General features: G+C 40.8%; 5 protein-coding genes across 8 annotated transcripts; 3 read left to right on the plus strand and 2 right to left on the minus strand.

The window, feature by feature from the left end:
- The first annotated feature begins 2,689 nt into the window (after positions 1–2,689).
- Positions 2,690–5,096, plus strand: LOC135629505 (protein PLASTID MOVEMENT IMPAIRED 2-like). Its single transcript, XM_065136959.1, has 3 exons — positions 2,690–2,843; positions 2,951–3,100; positions 3,191–5,096. Exons 2-3 carry the CDS (start codon positions 2,975–2,977, stop codon positions 4,919–4,921), a joined length of 1,857 nt encoding a protein of 618 aa, XP_064993031.1. The 5' UTR covers positions 2,690–2,843; positions 2,951–2,974; the 3' UTR covers positions 4,922–5,096.
- A 540-nt stretch (positions 5,097–5,636) lies between these two features.
- Positions 5,637–9,435, minus strand: LOC135585807 (uncharacterized). 2 transcript variants are annotated; one of them, XM_065136961.1, is made up of 5 exons: positions 8,736–9,435; positions 8,348–8,509; positions 6,316–6,411; positions 6,142–6,222; positions 5,637–5,977 (listed from the first exon to the last, which is right to left on the minus strand). In XM_065136961.1, exons 1-5 carry the CDS (start codon positions 9,159–9,161, stop codon positions 5,834–5,836), a joined length of 909 nt encoding a protein of 302 aa, XP_064993033.1. In that variant the 5' UTR covers positions 9,162–9,435; the 3' UTR covers positions 5,637–5,833. The 2 variants fall into 2 exon arrangements, with proteins under 2 accessions (XP_064993033.1, XP_064993032.1); XM_065136960.1 differs by having other exon boundaries at positions 5,637–5,981; positions 6,067–6,222.
- A 1,816-nt stretch (positions 9,436–11,251) lies between these two features.
- Positions 11,252–12,996, plus strand: LOC135628772 (uncharacterized). Its single transcript, XM_065135676.1, has 3 exons — positions 11,252–11,513; positions 12,130–12,281; positions 12,680–12,996. The coding sequence occupies exons 1-3, from the start codon at positions 11,276–11,278 to the stop codon at positions 12,740–12,742; spliced, it is 453 nt and encodes a 150-aa protein (XP_064991748.1). The 5' UTR covers positions 11,252–11,275; the 3' UTR covers positions 12,743–12,996.
- Positions 12,997–13,143: 147 nt separating this feature from the next.
- Positions 13,144–16,241, minus strand: LOC103989992 (transcription factor NIGT1). 3 transcript variants are annotated; one of them, XM_018822705.2, is made up of 5 exons: positions 15,890–16,241; positions 15,640–15,782; positions 15,324–15,552; positions 15,174–15,247; positions 13,144–13,636 (listed from the first exon to the last, which is right to left on the minus strand). In XM_018822705.2, exons 1-5 carry the CDS (start codon positions 16,011–16,013, stop codon positions 13,406–13,408), a joined length of 801 nt encoding a protein of 266 aa, XP_018678250.2. In that variant the 5' UTR covers positions 16,014–16,241; the 3' UTR covers positions 13,144–13,405. The 3 variants fall into 3 exon arrangements, with proteins under 3 accessions (XP_018678250.2, XP_009407257.2, XP_064991747.1); XM_009408982.3 differs by having other exon boundaries at positions 15,174–15,250; positions 15,890–16,217; XM_065135675.1 differs by having other exon boundaries at positions 15,174–15,250; positions 16,065–16,214.
- A 748-nt stretch (positions 16,242–16,989) lies between these two features.
- LOC135628749 (transcription factor AS1-like) lies at positions 16,990–18,216 on the plus strand. Its single transcript, XM_065135612.1, has 2 exons — positions 16,990–17,717; positions 17,927–18,216. Exon 1 carries the CDS (start codon positions 17,208–17,210, stop codon positions 17,643–17,645), a length of 438 nt encoding a protein of 145 aa, XP_064991684.1. The 5' UTR covers positions 16,990–17,207; the 3' UTR covers positions 17,646–17,717; positions 17,927–18,216.
- Positions 18,217–18,233: the final 17 nt, after the last annotated feature.

The following is an 18,233-nucleotide window of genomic DNA, read 5'->3' on the forward strand; positions in this document are numbered from 1 at the left end:
GTGGATCAACAAGTGAACTTATTCTCCAATGAGCACCTGCACTGTACCTCTAGTATCCCCACACGAGCGACTATGAGACTAGCCACCTCCATCATATGGATGAGTATACAGCGCATTGATCTATCCAGTTATCTCGATGTCCTTCTCGAGTAACCTATGATTGGGATGATTTAGAGTTTGTGTTTAAAGGCGAATCAGTCTCATTATCATGATCTAATCACGATCCGATTCTTATTGCACAGATCTAATGACATCACAATATACATCTAGATAATATGTGATAAAATGTCAGTAATAATAAGCAAAGAGATCATCGCAGCGTATTACATATGTCATCACTCACGTGATTGGCTTGTAGGGCACCTATAACTAACACATGGGTGGTTGTTATTGTGGTGGTCGGTATTGTTGATGTTGAAACATCGATGATAAGGTAGAGAAATGACGCATCTGCGTTTGTGCCGCACCACTCTGCCTCCTCTTCCTTCTCTAATGTCGCTCTACATCTGCATTGGTGTCGAAAGAGGAAGATGAGGCAGGTAAGGCATCTAAGTCACCGATGACGAGGAGGGAGGAGGAAGAAGAGGTAGGTGAGCAAAGCAGTGCGGCGTCGAAGGAGGAAAAGAAGGCAAGTGAGGCATTTGCGTCGGCGTTGCACCACTCTACCTCCTCTTCCTCCTCTGACACTATTCTGCATCTACATCAGCATCGGAGGTGGAAGAGGAGGCAAGTGAGGCAAAGCAATGGAACACCGGAAAAGAAAGAGGAGACAAGTGAGGCATTCGAATTGTCGACGACAACGAGAAGGGAAGAAGAAGAGGAGGCAGGTGAGCATAGTTGTGTGGCGCCAACAGAGATGCCTCACCTACCTCCTATTCCTCCTCCAGCATCACACCTCACCTATCCCCTCTTCCGCCTCCCTCCTCGTTGACGATGACGTAGATGTCTCACTTGCCTCCTCTTCCTCTTTTGGTGTCAACGTAGATGCAAAGCGATGTTGGAGGACGAAGAGGAAGCAAAGTGATGCAACACTAACACAGATGTCTTAACTACCCCTTCTTCCTCCTTTGGTGTCAATACAGAGGCATCACCGCTTTGTCTCCTCTTCTTTTTCGTCATCAATATTTATATCAATATCGACAAGGCCGACCATCATGTCGTTGTCATCGACCACCACTACCACAACTAGTCATGGCATCATTCAAATTATTTTTTTGTCCATCGTTTTCATATTATTCATACATGTGCTATTACATGTTGTATTTTTCATTAGTAAAACCAACGACATTAAGATAAATGAGATTAAATATTTCACTTTTATAACTATAAAAATTTTAATATAAATTTTTAAATATAATAGTTAATATATAATTAATTTAGTAGAGGAAGAAGAGTGTGGACATATGTTCACTGATCAATTTAATTTAGTCCCTCTTTTCCCTAATATAATTAATGACCTACTAAAAAAAAGCTTCTTTGCTTGGCACACATCAGCATATTTCGCTTGAATACTTCCATGCATGCATCTGCCTCAACATGGCTACGCTTCCATTAAGCCCAAATTAACCACATAATTATGTCACATACAATACAGTAATTTTTGTATTTATCCCTCTCCATCTAAGTCTATCACGTACATACATAGATGCATGCATGCACACATCATTTACTCATCAAGTAGTGATGTCATGATCCTAAGTGACCATATATACTATTTTCTTAATGTATATTATCTCCACCATTAACAATTGAAGAATAAAAATATGTTATATATTTTAAATATTTATATTTTATCAACTCAACTATGTAGTAGAGACCTTTAATATCTGGAGCGACATAGATTTTTCTAAGATTTGATATGTCAAAAAAACTCTTTTCGAATAACACATCTTTAATTATACTACATTTACATATATATCAATAAACAACCCAAATAATCATCCACATACACATCAAATTCTTTTCTCCCCTCACATGACAGAGTGGTTCAAGATCCATGTTTTTGATGTATCCTTTTTTTCTTTTCCTTGTGTTTTTGACCTTGGTATAATCTTTACACATCACAAATTTATGTGCATAAATGCAGCCCTCTGCATGAGGGATCAATTCTTTCCTCTTATTATATAAGCATATTGATAAGTTAGTTTGGTCAATCTAATATGACAGATTGATAACCTTTTTATTTTAATTAAAAATAATAGATTGATGAACCCTTGTTATATAAACATATTTCTGCAATTCATAACCCTAAGTTATCAAAAATCATTATCAAACACCTCTGATCTTGCCTTTTTAGGTAATATAGCAGATTTTTTTAAACAAAAAAAATTGAAGAGTTGATGCATGTAAGCACTCAAAAAAACAAAATAATATTCCCAGTTATACAAAACCTAAAACATGCAAATGTCAAAGCTACATTGCATATTTATTTTGAAGAGAACGATGAGATAGATTCCTTGTCAGACATCCCAACTCACTGGCATTTATATTTCCTGTGGCTGCAGCTTCCCTCGGCATAATGGCATTCTGCAGCTGCAATCACTAAGAGGATAATGCTAAGAGAACAAAGTCATCATATTATGAGGAGGCTTTGATGGACACGAGGAGGGCAGAACTAAGAAGCAGAGATGTGCATGTGGCTGTGATTCTTCTGCGTGTCAAAGGTACAGCCTTGTGTGTATCACAGCCAAAGCAGTAGAGAACAAACCTCTCCATGTCTCTTCTTAAGAACCTTCGCCTGTGACCTGTAGACTCTTGTCACCACATACCGGCAGCATCTGCAGAGCCAATGGCCATCTCCTCATCACTCCATCATCACAAGATGGCAAACAAGGAGCAGATTTGTAAGCCTCTCTTGGCCTTCCTCCATCTTCTTCTCTTCTCTTCTCTTTTGAATCCGTGGCAGTCTGTTTTTGAGTACTTTGTGATGGATTCTGCATCTCGTTTTCAGTTTGTGTATAGTCTTCTGCTTCAAATGGATGCATTACAACCTCAGAGTCCACAAGGAATTGGATCGGGAAAGGCAGCCATCGGCTTGTCCGGTGAAAGAGTTCTTGGGGGAAAGCCGGACAAGATCAATGGCCAGATCTTCCCACAAGAGGTATCTGTCATGCCTTTGTGTACATCCTGTCAAGAACTCAGCAATGTTTCTTTGCTGTTAGCTTAACTGAGCTCACCAATTGCTCTGAAGGATTTGTCTGGGAAAACAAGGGAACTCCACCAAGCCAAAGCAGACATTAGCAGACTAAATGAGACCAAGAATTCTGCACAAAGGGAGAGGGAAAGGGCAGAATCTGAATTATCTCAAGCGAGACTTATGGCGAAAGAATTGGCTTCCAGGATCGAGGAGTCCAATGCAAGGGCACGAGCTCAGAGATCCGAGCTCCAACCAATGAGGAAGATGGAGAAAAGCCAAGAAGATCTCGAGTGTGACTCGGTGTTGCAGGAGCTGGATAAAGCGAAGAAGGAGCTGAGCAGACTGAAGCTCAATGCGGCCTCTGCCATGGAGGCGAAGACGAAAGCAGAGAAGGAATCCGAAGCCTGTAGCTCGAAAGCAATGGCTTATTCACGCTCCGTGGCGGAGCTGAAGAAGAAGGTAGATGAGGCCGACGAAGAGCATGTGCTGGTGGAGCTCGCTCGCATGGAAGCAGAAAGAGAATTCCGAGATACAGAAGCCCGGAGGGCGGCCGAGGCTGATCAGTTTGCTAAGAGCATCGAGATTGCCAAGAAGAGAATTAAGGAACTCCAAAGAGAACTCAATCGCTCGAAGGATCTCGAAATGAAGCTTAGGATAACCAATTCAGACGTGAATGTGTTGCAGGGTGAGATGGAATTAGTTCGAGCGATGGAGAGAAGCAATCAGACAGATCTTGCAAGCAAAGCTAACAAGAAAAGAGAAGAAGATTCTGATGCAAAAACTGCACTGGAATCAGCAGAAGCTGAATTAAAAGCAGCCAAACAGGAGTTGGCTACAATCAAGGAAGAAAGCTTTCAGTTCATGATCTCAATGGATCACATCAGAGAAGAACTGATGCGCACTGCCGCAGAGACCAGTGGGCTGAAGAAGTTAGAAAAGAGAACTGAAACCAACATCCAACACCTCAATTCTAAGCTGTTAAAAGCCAAATCCAAGCTCGAAGCTGCAACAGTTGCCGAGGAAAGGGCTAAAGCAATTGTTTCCAACCTATCAGCTGCCCTCCAACAAATGAAAACAGAAATAGAGACTACAAAGAAGGAGAAACAGCTGATTGATGAAGAGACTAAAAGTATCAGGGATGAAATCGACATGACAGACTCGGGAATTAGATCAGCCGAGGAAAGATTATATACTTCCATGGAAGAGCTTGAAGCAGCCAAAGCATCAGAAGCTATGGCACTCAGGAAGTTGAGTAATGTAGCCCATAGGACCATGAGGAATAGAGCCTTATCAATACCACATAGCTCCACTGTGACCATCTCAAGAAGTGAGTTTGAGTATTTGGGTCAGCAAGCAGCTGCAGCTCAAGTGGTTGCAACAAAAAAGGTGGAGGCTGCTCAGGCATGGGTTGAAGCATTAGCAGCTGAAGAGAAGGAGATACAGATGAAGGCCGAGTTCATTGAAAAGGAGATCAAAAGGTCCAGAACAGGGGAAGTGATGGAGCTCCACAAGACACAGAAATCATCAGCTGTGGAAGAAGAGCCAAATGAGCTGGGACACAGTGAAGAAGAAGAGGAGAGTGCTGTGCCTGCCAAACCAAGAAAATCCACTAGAGAAAATGGGATGGCAGCATCATCAAGAAGAGTCACAGTCAGAAGGCTTTCAACCTCATCTGCAACCCGAAATGCTCACTCCCCATCGTTTACCATCAAGAAGAGAAAGAAGGTAATGCCCAATCTACTCAAGTTTCTTGGTGACAGGAGAAACAGGAAGCAGAAGGTATAGTTGTGCAGTGTGTGAAGAAAGCATGTTGGTAAAATAAGAAGAACCATATGTAATTGTTTTTGTTGTTTTGTATTTTGTCTTTTTGTTTTCTTCTTGTCAAACTCCATAAGTGCCAAATCTTGGAGAACATATTATTGACTACAGAAAGAGGAATGCCTAAACCATGTTGTTGTTAGACCAGTTTTCCTATTTGTTTTCATGTTCTTGCAGAGACGAGCATTCCAGTAATAGATGAGGAATAAACTATCAGCATAAATAAAAAGTTCTTTCACATGAATAAATTTGGAAGACGATGAATATCAGAATTACAGCATACAAAGAAGTGAGTAAACATAATCATAAAATAAACAAATTACAAACTAATAAAAGAAATGAAATAGATATACTAGTGCTGATAGGTGCTTACAATTTACATATTGCTAATATGATCTTATGAACAGAAATAGCCTCATACGTGCTGTGTTAGCACAAATAAGAAATCTAATAAATCAATGGTTGACATCAGTATTGCTCATGACTTTTATACTGCCATGTGTGAAATGGAAGTGTTATGTGGTTTAAATAAATTGAACATGTTAGAAGAATGATATATAGTTAAAACACAAGCGGATTCTATATAAATCTATTTTTGCACATATACGTGTACTAATTTGGCTCTTTATAGCATTGATGCAACCATACCTCATTCAAACTCCATGATAGAAACTTCAGTTAGTCAAGAAAAAACAATGAATTGTAATTCTATAACATCCAATGATAAGAAACAAGGTGAAGCTTGTCTAACCAGAATCAGAGACCTAGAAATGCCAAAATTCTATCAGAAGCTAAACATAAAATACAAAAGAATGAATACATTGTCTACCTTAGGGCAGAAAATTACGTACAGGAGATGAAGAAAGGATGGAACCTGCCTCAATAAACTGCATCACTAAGTTCTAGGAACAGAAGTCTTGCTAACAGGACAAACATTTTTCTGTAGAAGCCACTGTTTAATGCAAAATACATGATAGCTATGACCACAATCCAGCTCTCCAATTTCATCATTAGCTTCATATTCTTCCTGTACCAAAAAGAATAGGAAAATTAAACAACTGCATTGAAAAAAATAGAAAATAAAAGTAGTTTCCAGTAGCTAAAAAAAGTACTTGACAAATGCTGCATTTTCCATCTATTTCAGTCGAGAAGAATCTTTTTAAAGCATAAAAAAATGAGTGTTTAACTTTCCTTCGACTGCCTATAATCTCTTCCTCTTTCAGCCCAGTGCTCACATGCCCAATTCTATCCCCCAGCTCAAGTAGCTCCTGTTTGAGTGGAAGAAACGGGAAGCAAATACTCTCAATGATACATAAAAAGAAAATGAAAAACAAAGCCATGTATAGAAGAAAATTAAGCACCTCATAAGACATATTATCAACATCGAGTTGCCAATCTCTGTATTGGTCGTACAGGTCCATTCTTCCTAGCAAGATTCTTCTCTGGAACATCAAGATCTGCAATGTACGGCAAATCTGAGTGGGTGATCTATTAACGTCAGTTGATCACTGGTTTCCCAGCTGGTACATAAAGAAATGCCCATATGTAAAACAACCTGAAGTCCATGTTCTATAACTTTGTAAAAAAATATACAAAAAGAACTTGTTTATCACACATACATAAAACACATTTCTCCATCTCTAAAGCCTGTTTTCCTTATCAGTTTTAAACATTATGCTTTTTACGCTAACGAAAGCAAGACACTAATACTAGATGTATGGATCAAGATTGGACAAATAAATGACCTGTAGTTCTTGGACTCAAAAATGACCTGCAGTCCACAACATATTATTAGAATCAGATGGCGATACCATTAGGCCTCTAGAAAAAATCGAGATTTATCTTTTTCCTATGAAAACAATTTAACATGCACAAGCCGCTAGCGATATAGGGTTTTCTATTAGATATTTGTTTGGTGAAAAGCACTGATTAATCTATGCTATGGATTAATTTTGGTGATCCACTCTAAAGTGTTGTAGGAAGTTTGAGAAGCCATCCTTTGCCTCTACCTTCATATAGTCAAGCATTCAGCCACATAAGACACCCAAAGTAACATTTGAGGAAGCGAATAAAGAAAAAGATATTCCAGAGAAGGGAAATGTATGGATAGACAAAAAAGGAATAAAACAGAAAAGAAAACAGCAATTTGTGTCCTATGTAATCCCAATTCTTGATCTTCCCTTGTATCATATATCTCATAACCCACATTGTCATATCCTTTCCTTATTACCCAAGTACCATTCTGGTGACCAAAGTTTTAGTATCCTTTTTGGCAAGAAGTGATCACTTTATGCAAGATAGATATAACAAACCTCCTATCCCACAACTTCACAGTTTATAAAAACTGAATTTCCTCTCATCCCCTTTCATCTAAAGATTCTCGACTCCATTGCTGCAGGGAGACCAATGATATGTAAATGGGGTCAGAGATGAATTATCTTATGTCCCAGCACCTCTGTTCCTAATGTATAAACTTTATTATTATCTATAGTGGCATTGTTGCATTGACAGGAATGTCATAGTATGATATGCGCACATATCATATAGGTAGGACCAAACAAGATATATCAATAAGTAGGCAATTAAAAATTAAATCTACATTTTATAATGATGTACATCATTTTCATAGACATGAACTGAAATTTGTGTAATCTTTTCACTAGTCAGTCCATACATGAATACATATCCAACCATCTGATACATGAAGGACAAAACAGAATATATTGATACTTTGATAGGTAAACAAATAGACTTAATCTGCAATTTAAAAATGAGGTGCATCATTGTCGTAGCCCTGTACTGAAATTTGAGTAATTATTTCACTTGTCAATCCATATACAGGAAATAAAATCCAGTCCACATTATTTATTGGAGAATTTTAAAATTAGAAAAAGCTTTACAGAAACAAATAAAACCTGGTCCATCCATATTTGATATTCAATGATCTCCTATAGAAGTCAGATTTCAACAAAGGGTTGAGATTTTGCTGCTGCACTCATCTAAATTGACATGAATGACAGCTTTGTAGCTTTCAAGTGTAGGAAAAAGCAGTGAGCCTGACTTTGAAGACTAGCAACAAATCTTCATACTGTTTGCAAGTCTTTAAATATAACTTATAGGATACACCAGACACCTCTTGAATACTCAAGTATCTATATTTATGCAGATTCAGTCTCAATGACCAATATAAATTCAAGAATACTGAACTTCTAGCATTGAATAACTCAATCAACTCAAAATATGTTCCACTGTGAACTGCACCAAACAATCAGACAAATGTGTATCATTTAGTTCTAGTTCAACACTAGAACAAAGGCATAAGATAACAACAAATTGAGCAACAAATAGCAAGTTATAAAGCTAGACACAAGGCAATGTACATTAGCTCATTACCTCCTCAAGACGACTAGGAGTTTGGTGATACATTGGCAAGTTGTGAAGATGCCCCGATGATGCAAGATCATGTCCAAACAAAGGTGCATTGAGTTCCAAGGATGAATCCATGAAGGCTGAGGTATGTTCCTGGTGGACTCCACTTATAGGCAAGTGTGGCGTCTGCCAAAGGAACGCATCCAAACTATTAGAAAGAGAACTTCTTTTAATACCCAATTAACCTCCTTTATGCAATGAATACGTATATTTCTGATAGAAGGAATCAATGACTTCAGTGTGAAAGGAGAATTACAATACAAATTCAAACTTTTAAGAAAAAGAATCAACACAAAGAAAGAAGAAACGACAAAAACCTAGAAATCAAAAGAACCGACGAAAGATTCACCACCTCTGAATGAGTCCTGTCGGCGGCATCCGGCCGCCCGCTCCCTGCCAACCGAAGGTACGATATAACACACTCCACCGACGCCTCGGAGGCAAATGGAACACGAGGCGCGCACCAGACGTCGCTGCCATCACGACTCCGCTTCTCCTCCTTCCGCTTCGCCTTCCCCCGCGGCCGGTTACGCTGCCAGTCCGAATAAGACCTCGCGGACGCCGCGGCTGGCGCGTACGCCTGCGACGCCTCCTCCGAGGCGCAACCGAGCAACCGGAGCGCCACCGACGCGAAACGCCCCTCCTTCTTCCTGGCCATGGGCGGCGGGGAAGAGATCAGAGGGTTCCGGTCGGCAAGGAATGGCTTCGAGGAGCTGCGGAGGAGGTGGAGGAGGCTGTGGCGGACCGGTGACAGCGAGGCGCCGTCGCCGGAGGCCATGAAATGGAAATGGATACGAGAAGAGGGAGTTCGAAATAAATAAATTACGGGCGAATTCTCTGAAAAAAAACTTTTCGAAATCTTCTACCGAGCGCTCGTCCTTTAAAAAAATTCGAAACAAGCTCCTCCCACCTCTTCCCTTCGCCTTGAACAGTCACTCGCAGCCCTTGCACAAGGGCCCGTCGCCCACAGCTCTCGCCGTCGTTGCTCGCAAACCTGTCCCTTCCCTTCCCCCACAGCCCTCGTCGTCGCTCGCAGACCTGCTCATAGCCCTCGCTGTCGGTTGTAGGAGAAGGAAGGGGGCACGGCGCGTCGTCGATCGCAAGTGACGAAGGAAAGTGGGTGGCCGCGTGCCCTCGTCGTCGCCAGCAAGCCCCCCTCGCGCCGTTAACCGCAGGCGACGAAGGAGAGGGGGCAGTCGCACGCCCTCGTCGCCGGTCGCAAGGGACGAGCGGGGGGCGGCGGGGGGTTCGCTGTCGACCGCAAGGGAGGAAGGAGAAGGGGATGCATGCCTTCGCTGTCGCCGCCTCGTGCGAGGGTAGCAGGTGAGGCGTGCAGCGGCTGGGCCGACGGGTCAGCGGCGGCAGCCCTCGCGGGCGGCGGCGGGTCCGACGAAAAAAGAGGCAAAATGATTTTTTCACACGCCTCACAAAAGAATGCTATGCAAAAAAATTTCAAAAAAAGATGTGTTTTTTTTTTATAATTCGCCCATAAAGTAAGATGAATTAAAATAAATAAATAAGCCTTTTTATTCTCTAACTAAGAGGCTGTCGGATCTGGTGCGGTGCCTGCCGAGCAAAAGCTTTTATAATCCAATAAAAACGTTCCACGTTTCAGCATAGGCGACTCGATGCGATGGAACGCGCCATCTATTGATATCACTGTTATTAGTAATGGATTAGATCCAGAGGACGGAGAGGAGGAAATGGGAGGGAGAACGGGCAGTCAAAATGTCGTTTGACTCCTACTTTTGCTTTCTTTTTACTTTTTTACCAGGAAAGAGAGATTGTGACAGTAACGTTACAGCGAGTGTGAACCGTTATGATCCTTATATCGTTATCATCAATCCCGCAATAGCATGGTTTTTTTGTTATATTATTTATTATTACTATTAAAACGGATCACCGTAACGGATCATAGGAAAAGTACTTTCGAAGACGATCACTACTGCTTATAATTATTTTTAGAGCAGCTACGCATTACTACCTTCAATAAATCAAGCAATCTTGGATGATTATTCAAAGATAATTAACACAAAAGAATCGTATGCATATTTATTTTAAGATAATTTCATCTCCACTTTCTTGCCTCTCACTCTACCATTTATTATTTTCTCCCCTTTCTCTCCTTGTCATCTTCCTCTGTCTGTTCTTTGAAGTATCTCCGTTTCTTTTCATGGTGAAAAGCAATTTTCTATCTTCCATCTGATATGATTGGTGAGAGAGATGCTTGAAGAATTGGATGAACCATGAGTAGCTGACAGAGTACTCCAGGAATCTCTCTCTGAGAGAGAGAGACTATTCAAATGGCCCTTCTTGGCATGCGGAAATTGTGGGCGACTGCAGCAGCACCTCAAAGAGCAAGAAAGACATCATGATTTGCATGCCAATCAAATGCGGAGTGGCTTTAATGTGCATCGCTCAATGAAAAGCCACAAAGTTTGATGCCTTGGCCTGCAAAGATGCGTGTGTAAAGGCCATCAGAACTACAAGGTTTGCCATGGTGCATCACACCTCACGAAACTCATCGGTGCTGATGCCTAGCAATCCACGCACTGCGTTCGTCACACCTCAGGAGAAAGACACAAGCTTTGGATTGCCGTTGCCAACAAATGTTAGTGGCACATCATGCCAGAGAGCACAGAACCTGATGCCTTTGAACGAGGCACACAATTCCCTCGCCTAATTGGCACATGGATGAAGCTTTGAACAAAAGAAAGCTTGCCTGGGAAAAATGGAGTTGGAATGCTGTTCCTCATGCCACCAATAATAAGCAGTCGTCTTCCTTTAAGCATGGTTGGGTGCCCCACTATTTTGGAGGAGGAACAAACAGCGTGTGTGTGTGTGTATATATATATATATATATGTACACAGAGCCTGCAGCCAAGCCAAGCTATGAGGAGGGAGGAGAAAAAGGATGACAGCAGAGGCTTCTGGGAGAGGCTGCTCTGCTGCATCTGCGATGCGGTGGAGGCAGCAACAGATGGAGAGTTTCCACAATCAAAACCCAGCTACCAGCCACCAAAGAAGCAACCTAGCGACGCAAAGAAACCGGAGGAAAGCCAAGGCACCAAAGCTTCCGACGACCACCCACCTCCTGCAATTGGCACCTTGAACATGACACTGTCGATCTGTGAGGCAACACATCACACATCTTCCATAAGATTACATAACAGATCATTAACTAGAAATGCTTCTCGATTTGATATTGCTTTTTAGCTTTACAGCACCAGCTTGAGCAAAATTACCACGCAAATCATAATGTTTTTGTTAACAATACCGATGAAGGAAAATAATCCAACATAACCATTCTTCTTCTCCTCCAAAATTCCTCTTCAAATGAAATTAATCCAGTGGTTGGAAGTGAATCAATCAATGCCCTGAGTTGGCACCTTCCTTGCTTAGGATGCATCACTCCATATCTTGTGAAGGACATGTTCCTTTCCCCCACGATAGTTTTTAGTCATCTATAAGCATGTCGTGCATGTGGATCGCCGGAGGAGACAACTCTGCTCATTCTTTTCTCTCGGTGCAAGTTTTGAATATGATTGTACTTTAACCTGTGATATCTTATACATGCATGCACTACAAAAGACAGTCTACAAGAGATTTCAATCCACTCCAAGGACAACATCAAACATGTCACTGTGTGACCAAAGCCATTTCTGAACCTTCATCTTAGAGTACTCACTGATATGCTTGATCGGTGTCTTCGTGACACTTTCTGACGCACACATCTTGATCTCTAGCCATTCCCAAGAAGCAATTAGAGTCGACGACATCACTGAAGGCATCTATTATAACTGACAAAGGCGAGGACGAGCAAGCAAAGCCGCCAGCAACAAAGGAATCCCCAGATGGACGGACCAAGCAGAATGGAACGCAGCCTACAGCGGCGAAGGTGAGAATGTTACCATAAAATAGTTACGAAATAAGTTAAATATTAGAATCTGAAATCAAATAGCAATAGATAAAAGTTAGAAGCTGTATCTTTTTTATATCATTCAAAATATCTTTATTTGATTTGCACTTCATAGTTCGATCTGTAGAACATAATATTCAAAGTGAATTAGACTCATATTCTTATTTTTCTTATTATATGATCATTATGAGTAAAAAGAGATGAAAATAAACCAATAATATCAATAATGTTCTAGAAGACGAGAGCAAAATGTGGCAAGTGATCAAAACATTCCATCCCATCAAATGCCATATTTTATTTTTATTATCTATTATCTTATAATTCAATGAAAATTATAATACATCTTATCTAATTAAACAGAATCATATTTAAAACAGGAAAACCAACGCCAAGAAAGTCAGCACAAACAAGACGGCGGACAGCCTCAGGGGAATAATTAGATGGAGTGCTCAAGCTGCCCGTCGGTGGTCATACAGGAAGCTTTGCTGCGCGGGTTGTTCGTCTCACGGTTACTGTTTCCACGAAAAGAATGTAATTACTAAGCCGATGGCAGGCAAGAAGATCGAACCTGTCATCCTTTCATGGCTTGATTTGGTTTCTGCCCATCGCTTGTCGAAATAAAAGCTGTAGCTGGAATAACTGTTGATCATGTAAGAGATAAAATAAGCTCTGGCTTGCTGATCTCCTTTTAACATCTGAAGTCTTTGCTTTCCATTCGTAATTCCTATTATTTGGTCCAAAAGAACTCAGCTATGACATAACATATCACTTCTTTTCCAAGTTTTTGGCCAGTTTAATTCTGCACCTAATCATATAAAACCACAAACAAATCAACATGGAGTTTCACATGAAAACACACACAATATTTATGCTTCTTTTGCCTCATTGGACTGTGCAAAGGCTTCAGTTGCTTCTCTTTTATAACATCTGGGAAAACCTATACTTCTAATTTCCTCTCTACAACATGCAAATCTACATGGATATATATAGCCAACTCGCTGCATATGAACCTTTAGCCTTGTCCGTGGCAATGGCTAAGCACATAGGGCAAGTCTAAGGACAAACAACAATGGACAGATCCATCAAGAACTCCAAAAGAACAGTCAGATGATGTTGTATTGGTCCTGGTGTTCGAGCACTGAGTTGGAGGACGGGAGTGGCAGAGAAGGATGAGTCCCATTTCGTGGTGCATTCACCACAGGATGTGTTGCAGCTGCAACTCCATAACCGGGTGGCGGAATCCATATGCCTCCGAGAACCACAAGCTGGGGAACTCCAGCGCTAGGGTTTTCCACTGCGGTGCTTCTTCTTCTTCTTGCATGAAGCCGGTATTTCTGAAACATGTGTAGATTAGCTTTGCTGCACCATAATACACAAGACTTTATGTAGCAGAGCAAGTTTGAGGAACAGGCAATGCCAGAACTATCTTAAACATGAAGATGCTGGAGCTTGCAAACTTTGTTTTCCATTCTCAAATGTGTGTCTCAACATAATGTTTTGCATCAAGCTAATCAGAATCATGAACAAGACGAGTGATTAATCCTGCTGTTGGGCCTCAAAGACCTGCATCCATGGTTGCTTCATGAAACTTAACATCGACGATTATGAATCTAATTTGCACTCATGTCAGGGAGATAACCTCGATACCAAGAGAAACAATCAAGCATAAATCAAAAATCCAAAGGACATCTTAGGTCAGTTATCAAGCTATTGAGTTACCTCCCCTATGAAATATTCATAAGAATATTCTCAAAAATTCAAGGGTAGCTCGGGTCGGTTACAAACTGCCTCCCTCGTGGAATACTCAATACGAATATTTTTGCAAGTCTAGGGACAGCTTGGGTTGGTTACGAATTACCTCTCTCACAAAATCTTTATGGGTTATTCCTACTTCCTCAAGGTCAATATAAAAACGCACCCTTAATTTCATATTAAGAAATGAGGAACCTCGTTATTAACTTAAGCATCAACGGAATCAGTTCGAGAATCAACCCTCGACCTTGATCTTTATACAGGTAACGAGTCTAGAGAGATCATGCTATATTTCAGATGACTCCTCGCATACATATCAAGGCTACATTATGTTTAATTTATCATACAAAAATATGAATGATATTTTTTTCTAACAATATCCTTGTTTAATTTATCATACATCAAATTCATATATGTATATATCCTTTTAAACAAATGACAAAACTATGGAAATCTCCCAATTTTTTATTTAGCATTATATATTTAACAATAGCATAGCTATATACAATTCCTGCATCTCGGTTAATCTTCAATAGCAATTGTAAGTTAACAGTTAGTTGAAACCCTAATTTAGATTAATACCTTTAAAAACTCATTATAGTACACAAAATATCATGGATATTTAAGTATTTTATATAATAATATGAAATCAAATAAATTAATGATATTTAGAAGTTGTCACCCCAAGTTTTATGCGCCTTAAGTAGTGGTATATGTGGAGCATTTTGGCATTTGGTAGAATGTATATTGTATATATGCCATTTCCAATTTCAAGGACATAAATATAGATATGCGTGTGTAAAAAACCCTCCACAAAATTTTCTGCCAAAAATAAAAAAAAAAGCATCCACAACTTGTGTGCATGTCAAAAATTTATGTCAATAATAGGTTTTATTTCTAAAATCATTTATTGTTTATTTTGAAGGACTCATATGTTCTTATTTTCGCATTAAACTTAAATTTGTTCTTCTTATGGAAATCTCGGATTTGTGTCTGTCGGATTCAGAAAACGTTCAAATTGGCACACCTACACAACTTCTAGCATATAGCAAGACTTCGTAGTACAGAAAGATGACATGGGAAACTATCAATTCATAGAAGATACCTTGATCCGCTCACCTGTAAATGACTCTTGACTTCATCGTTTGTGAGCCCATCCACCTTCATCAGCTCCCGTATGTGCTTTGGCTTCGCTGCTGCAACCAGCCGTCCAACATTTAGCAGCATTCAAGAAGAAAAAGATGAGGGCACTGAGTTGGCTTGTCTCACCATGGCAGCCTCCGAGCTGCTGAAGCGCGTCCAAGAACCGCTTGTGCAGGTCCTCCGACCACCATCGCCTCGTCTTCCCCTGAGAAGCAGACTTCTTCTTGTCCTCTCCATCTCCACCTTTACCTTTACCTTCCCCTCCTTCACTGCCCAAGTCATCTTCTTTGTCACCGGGGTGGGCATCTTCCCTGACCTTCCTTGCCTCGACCGCTACCGGCTTTCGAACTCGATCCTGTGTGGTATATGTATTATATACACTATAGGTTTCATCTTGGATGCATGAGATCATGAAGCCAATAGACTTATCGTATATCATTACTTTCTCTGGGACTAGATCTGGATCTTTGTTCTCTTCCGAAGCACCAGAGCATGGCTTTAAGGATATGAATTCTTTTAGGACAGTCTCATTACTTGTTCTCACGGTGTCCTCCATCATCATCAGTTGCATGTAGTTTTCGATCGCTGCACAATCGAACCAAGAAACATGAGATCGAATTGAGTCGGTCATGCCGAGGAACCAAAAGAAACACTTCAAGAAAAGAACTCGAGAAGAAGAGTGACGATGTAACTTTGGTTAATGAGATGCAAACAGAGAGGCAGCTCCCGCCGGAAGACCTGTATCTTCCTGCGCTCCTCCTTGAGCGCATCGATGAGTTCGTCATACCAAAACGCCTTCTCCGATCGATCATCCATCGATAGGGATGAGGAACGAGGAGAAGAACAAACAAGGAATTAAGAACTCACAGATTCAACCAAGAGGCAACAGCTGCTGAAGAGGCAGTAGGTGAGAGAAGAGAGAGAGAGAGAGACGCGAGTTGAGGTGATGGAGAGCTCGGTGAGGTAAGAGATAGGCGTGGGAGCGAAGTCGGACCGTCGCATACCCAGCCAGATCAAACGCTCCATTTGAAGGGCTTTGAATATTGGAAACAGTTCGGGCGTCAGGTCGGTCGACAGGATAAGATCGAAGATTTCGAAGACAAATCATAGAATATACATACATCGCGACATATCTCTCTCGTCAAATCTAACACAGGGTTGACTGCTGCAGGAAATCCTTCGCTCGTGAGCGCGGTTCTCGCGCCGGGATGGCTGTAAGATTCTCACGAAGCTGTACGAACCTGTGAAGATAAAAAGTGTTAGTGTATGGCAGCTCGTCATTTCCATGCGCGACAAGCTTTTTATTCTCTCTCGTCCTCCTGCTGGTTTGGCCTTTGGAGATCGCAAGGGACACCGCCGTTACCCACAGAAAGCTCCAAATCAAGATCTCATTCGTGTCGGTAACACAGCACAGTGCTCATATCTCGTGCCCAGTTAATTAAGATTAATAATTAAGGAAAATATTAAAGTCAAAGCCAATCTTCAAACGTATATCCATACTCTGCTGGCGAAAGGACAGCACTTGCAGAATTCTTTGGAAGATTCATGAACATTTCTTGAGGTTTTACATATATAGGATCTTTTCGTGTGTGAAGTAAATCTCCAAATGAAATAAATTTTTTTCTATGTTATTATCAAGTAATATGGATTTTGATGCTCATCAACGCAATCTTTGCAATTTAAATTTGACACTTTGCAGCTTTTCATAATGTATTTTAGACACGTTTTAATTTTGTTCTTGTCTTTTGTTTTTGTTTTTTACTTTTATAAAATTATGCAAGTAGGTTTGGTGATATCTATTTAATATCTTGATCTTCCTATTTCGAATTTGTTAAAATATGATAGTGAATAATTTTATGAGTTTAGGATTTTCTAAAAAAATATTTTGGATATATAAGTATACAAATTTAATATTTTTGGAAGTAGATAAGTCTTAATAAATAATATGTGCTTATTTATATTTTCTTTTTCGCGGTTGTTCACTTGCTATATAAATCCTTAAAACATTGCATGTCAAATGTTTCCAGGGAGAAACAGCTCAAGCTCACCAACCAGTACGGCACCGCCGCCGGCGGCCACCACCACCAGTACACTACCAGCACAGTCTGCTCCTCTTCCCGATCGCCGTCGCCCATGTTGTCCTCCTCCTTCCCGCGGTCGCGGGATATCGCGGCGCACCAGGTGCCCATCCTGGTGCAGGTGTGCGAGGAGGTGGAGGCGGGTCGGAGGGCGCGGGCGCACCGATGGAAGGAGGCGGCGCGGCGGCTGAACCGGCTGGAGCAGCAGATGGAGACGGGGACGTCGGAGGAGGTGGAGGCGAAGTTGCAGTGGCTGAGGGAGGAGGAGGAGGGTGCGTGGCTTGATGGGATGGTTGCGGATTGGAGGCAGAAGGTGATGCAGGCGGCGGAATCCGAGGCAGTGAGGATGGAGGAGGCTTGGGCCACGTAAACAGGCCAAGCTCGCAGCATTGATCCAAAGAATTGGCGGCGTGGTGGTATTTCTCTTTTCATATGACGAAAGGTAGATCGGTATATGTTACTGAGGCATTCCTTTCTTCTTCGGTTTCATTCTTTATTTGTGTACTAATATTATATTAAAAAATATATGAAGTTTATTATTCAACTCCTATCGGCCCCTTTAAAAATATAATAAAATATTATTTTATTATTTGTCATCCAAATATTTCTATTTTTTTTCTTCTTCTTATTTCATCCTCGTTGTCACTGCAGACACCCCTCGCCATTGATCCCGCTCGATGTCGGCCGTCCTCGCTCGTCGTCCGCTTGATGTATCTTTCGAGGAGGGGGAAAAAAAGAAGGATATTTATATTTATTTACAAATAATAATTTAAAAATATTAATTTTTTAAAATAAATTTATAATAGTAATAAGGGTCTGAAAATAGTAATTAAAAAATATTAGTGATTAACGTGATTAAATTAAGATATAGTTTTATCTTTGAATCATGTTAGCTGCTGTTAATCGTATCATATGTGATTAAAAGTGAGTTTGTTGGATGTTAGCGGAAGGAGATATA

The sequence above is a fragment of the Musa acuminata genome, chromosome BXJ3-1, assembly GCF_036884655.1.
Source record: "Musa acuminata AAA Group cultivar baxijiao chromosome BXJ3-1, Cavendish_Baxijiao_AAA, whole genome shotgun sequence".
Classification (NCBI taxonomy): domain Eukaryota; kingdom Viridiplantae; phylum Streptophyta; class Magnoliopsida; order Zingiberales; family Musaceae; genus Musa; species Musa acuminata.

Excerpts from the sequence above, each read along its gene's own strand:
- LOC135629505 (XM_065136959.1), top strand. The coding sequence starts at position 2,975 with ATGGATGCATTACAACCTCAGAGTCCACAAGGAATTGGATCGGGAAAG. Across the intron at positions 3,101-3,190 it reads GCCAGATCTTCCCACAAGAG|GATTTGTCTGGGAAAACAAG; the intron begins GTATCTGTCATG and ends ATTGCTCTGAAG.
- LOC135585807 (XM_065136960.1), bottom strand. The coding sequence starts at position 9,161 with ATGGCCTCCGGCGACGGCGCCTCGCTGTCACCGGTCCGCCACAGCCTC. Across the intron at positions 6,412-8,347 it reads CTCCTAGTCGTCTTGAGGAG|ATCTTGATGTTCCAGAGAAG; the intron begins GTAATGAGCTAA and ends CGTACATTGCAG. Across the intron at positions 5,982-6,066 it reads GAAAATGCAGCATTTGTCAA|GAAGAATATGAAGCTAATGA; the intron begins GTACTTTTTTTA and ends TTTTTGGTACAG.
- LOC135628772 (XM_065135676.1), top strand. The coding sequence starts at position 11,276 with ATGAGGAGGGAGGAGAAAAAGGATGACAGCAGAGGCTTCTGGGAGAGG. Across the intron at positions 11,514-12,129 it reads GAACATGACACTGTCGATCT|CCATTCCCAAGAAGCAATTA; the intron begins GTGAGGCAACAC and ends CTTGATCTCTAG. Across the intron at positions 12,282-12,679 it reads CGCAGCCTACAGCGGCGAAG|GAAAACCAACGCCAAGAAAG; the intron begins GTGAGAATGTTA and ends TATTTAAAACAG.
- LOC103989992 (XM_009408982.3), bottom strand. The coding sequence starts at position 16,013 with ATGGATGATCGATCGGAGAAGGCGTTTTGGTATGACGAACTCATCGAT. Across the intron at positions 15,553-15,639 it reads CAGATCTAGTCCCAGAGAAA|GATCGAGTTCGAAAGCCGGT; the intron begins GTAATGATATAC and ends TATACCACACAG. Across the intron at positions 15,251-15,323 it reads GCAGCTCGGAGGCTGCCATG|CAGCGAAGCCAAAGCACATA; the intron begins GTGAGACAAGCC and ends GGCTGGTTGCAG.
- LOC135628749 (XM_065135612.1), top strand. The coding sequence starts at position 17,208 with ATGTCAAATGTTTCCAGGGAGAAACAGCTCAAGCTCACCAACCAGTAC.